Source organism: Callospermophilus lateralis, chromosome 4, assembly GCF_048772815.1.
Source record: "Callospermophilus lateralis isolate mCalLat2 chromosome 4, mCalLat2.hap1, whole genome shotgun sequence".
Taxonomy (NCBI): Eukaryota; Metazoa; Chordata; class Mammalia; order Rodentia; family Sciuridae; genus Callospermophilus; species Callospermophilus lateralis.
Genome location: NC_135308.1, coordinates 81126866 through 81129610, shown reverse-complemented (window position 1 = coordinate 81129610; position 2745 = coordinate 81126866). Strand labels below are relative to the sequence as shown.

The following is a 2745-nucleotide window of genomic DNA, read 5'->3' as shown; positions in this document are numbered from 1 at the left end:
TGGACTCTGCACAACAAACATGGGGGCTGTAACCCCACATGGGCCTTTTACTTTTAGTTGATAAATTTTTGAAAACATCTGTGTTTATCTTTACCTCTTACCGCAATAATCATAGTTGCTATAGTTTTTGTGGGTTCAATAGTTGTACTTTCTCTTTCTACTTAATTCAGACCAAAGTAAACCTTTATACTCCAACTATGACTAAAATCACTTCAATTTTAATTGACCCACAATTATTGAAATTCTCTTGAACCTATTAGAAAGTGTCAATTTTTTTCTCACTGGATGATACAAAAAAGTATAAAATAAAGGCTAGACTTTATAATATTATCTTATATCGTAAGGATCATAAGCTTTTAAAAGTTGTTTGAGAAATGTTAATAATTACATTGTGTTGTTTTGAATTGTCTGTCTCTGGTAACCTGCTCATGAGAGGACGTCTCATATGTTTTTCAGTTTGTATGTTCTTTCATGAAGCAATAACAACACCATGACATCAAAGTAACGTCATTGGTAGGTAGCACACTGTTAGTACACGAACTGCATCATCTTCTGGAAAAGGAAGCTGTTTACAGATGTCATTAAATTAAGAGCAGTGCTGACTGTTCCATGTGTTACCATAATGTTTTTCTAATAGAAGGTCTGCAGTCAGTAAGGGCTCTTCCATAGCCAGACAGTCTGTTTTCACAGACTCCTATTTGCCTTTTCCACAGCCAGTGTCTGTTTCCTTCTGCCCAAGCTTTCCTCTCTTGCAGCTTCATTGTGTGTTATGACATCTAGGAACTTGTCACATGGTTGGCCAGACTTCCAACACTTCTTCAGCTAGTGGTAACAAACTTACCATGAGCCAGATTTGAGCTCCCCAACCCTCTGTGAACCCTCAGTGGGTGAAGGAGACAATGACATGTACAGGGATGGGGTATCACATGAGTTCTACCACATCTGATTAAGGGTCAGAATGGTGAGTCCAGAGAGAGCCTGAGCTCTTTCTAAAATGAAAAAGAAATGGAGGGGGGGCATAAATTCTTCAGGTAGTAATTATGTTTTCCTGCTAGTGCAGAAGCCCCACTCATTGACAGATGACAACCAATCTGTCATAAAACTGTTAGTTTTAGTAGTCAGTCTATATTGACACCATTTTAACAGGAGCCCTCATTCTTCTTTTCTTATCCAGAACTAAGAGAAAAAAAGTGAATATGGTTTTTGCTCACAGAATGGATCACAGCAAGCCACCTTTGGTTATTCCTACACCTCTGGTGTCCCTTCAGAACCACAGCTGCACTGAAACAGCCACGCCTCTGCCAAGCCATGACCTGATGGATTTATATGAGGAGCCCAACTGGATGAGCAACAGAACAGACCTTCAATATGGACTGAAACCGGGGGAAGTGGCCACAGCCAGCATTTTCTTTGGGGCTCTGTGGTTGTTTTCTATCTTTGGCAACTCCCTGGTTTGTTTGGTTATCCATAGGAGCAGGAGGACTCAGTCTACCACCAACTACTTTGTGGTCTCCATGGCCTGTGCTGACCTTCTCATAAGCGTGGCCAGCACTCCATTTGTCCTGCTCCAGTTCACCACTGGAAGGTGGACATTGGGTACCGCAATGTGCAAGATGGTGCGATACTTTCAATATCTCACTCCAGGTGTCCAGATCTACGTTCTCCTCTCCATCTGCATTGACCGGTTCTACACCATTGTCTACCCACTGAGCTTCAAGGTGTCCAGAGAAAAAGCCAAGAAAATGATTGCAGCATCATGGATCTTTGATGCAGCCTTTGTGACCCCCGTGTTCTTTTTCTATGGCTCCAACTGGGACAGTCACTGTAACTATTTCCTCCCTTCCTCTTGGGAAGGAACTGCTTACACTGTCATCCACTTCTTGGTGGGCTTTGTGATTCCATCTGTCCTCATAATCTTATTTTACCAGAAGGTCATAAAGTATATTTGGAGAATAGGCACTGATGGCCGAACAGTGAGGAGGACAATGAACATTGTCCCAAGGACAAAAGTGAAAACAGTCAAGATGTTCCTCATTTTAAATCTGTTGTTCTTGTTTTCTTGGCTGCCTTTTCATGTAGTTCAGCTGTGGCACCCCCATGAACAAGATTATAAGAAAAGTTCCCTTGTTTTCACAGCTATCACATGGATATCCTTTAGTTCTTCAGCCTCTAAACCTACTCTGTATTCAATTTATAATGCCAATTTTAGGAGAGGGATGAAAGAGACTTTTTGCATGTCCTCAATGAAATGTTACCGAAGCAATGCCTATACTATCACAACAAGTTCAAGGATGGCCAAAAAGAACTATGTTGGCATTTCAGAAATCCCACCCATAGCCAAAACTGTAACCAAAGACTCAATCTATGATTCATTTGACAGAGAAGCCAAGGAAAAGAAGCTTGCTTGGCCCATTAACTCAAATCCACCAAATACTTTTGTCTGATTTCTCAGAATTCTTTCAATTATTGTTATGTGTCAGAGATTAAAAAGCTTTAACTATAAAAACAAATTTTTTACATTTTTTTTCACTCAGCTGAGTTATTTTGTAAAATGTACCCATTTATTGGGTAATTCTAATACTTGTGGTTTTTATTCTAGTTGCTTTTTAAAAAAATTATTTATTTTAATTAGGTATATATGATGGCAGAATGCATTTTGATTCATTGTACACAATTGCAGCACAACTTTTCATTTCTGATTGTACATGATGTAATGTCGCACCTTATATGCAGTCATACACGTAC

At 39.7% G+C, this 2745-nt stretch overlaps 1 protein-coding gene across 1 annotated transcript; it reads left to right on the top strand.

The window, feature by feature from the left end:
* Positions 1-1196: 1196 nt before the first annotated feature.
* Positions 1197-2444, top strand: Gpr19 (G protein-coupled receptor 19). The gene has a single exon (XM_076852676.1). It carries the CDS (start codon positions 1197-1199, stop codon positions 2442-2444), a length of 1248 nt encoding a protein of 415 aa, XP_076708791.1.
* Positions 2445-2745: the final 301 nt, after the last annotated feature.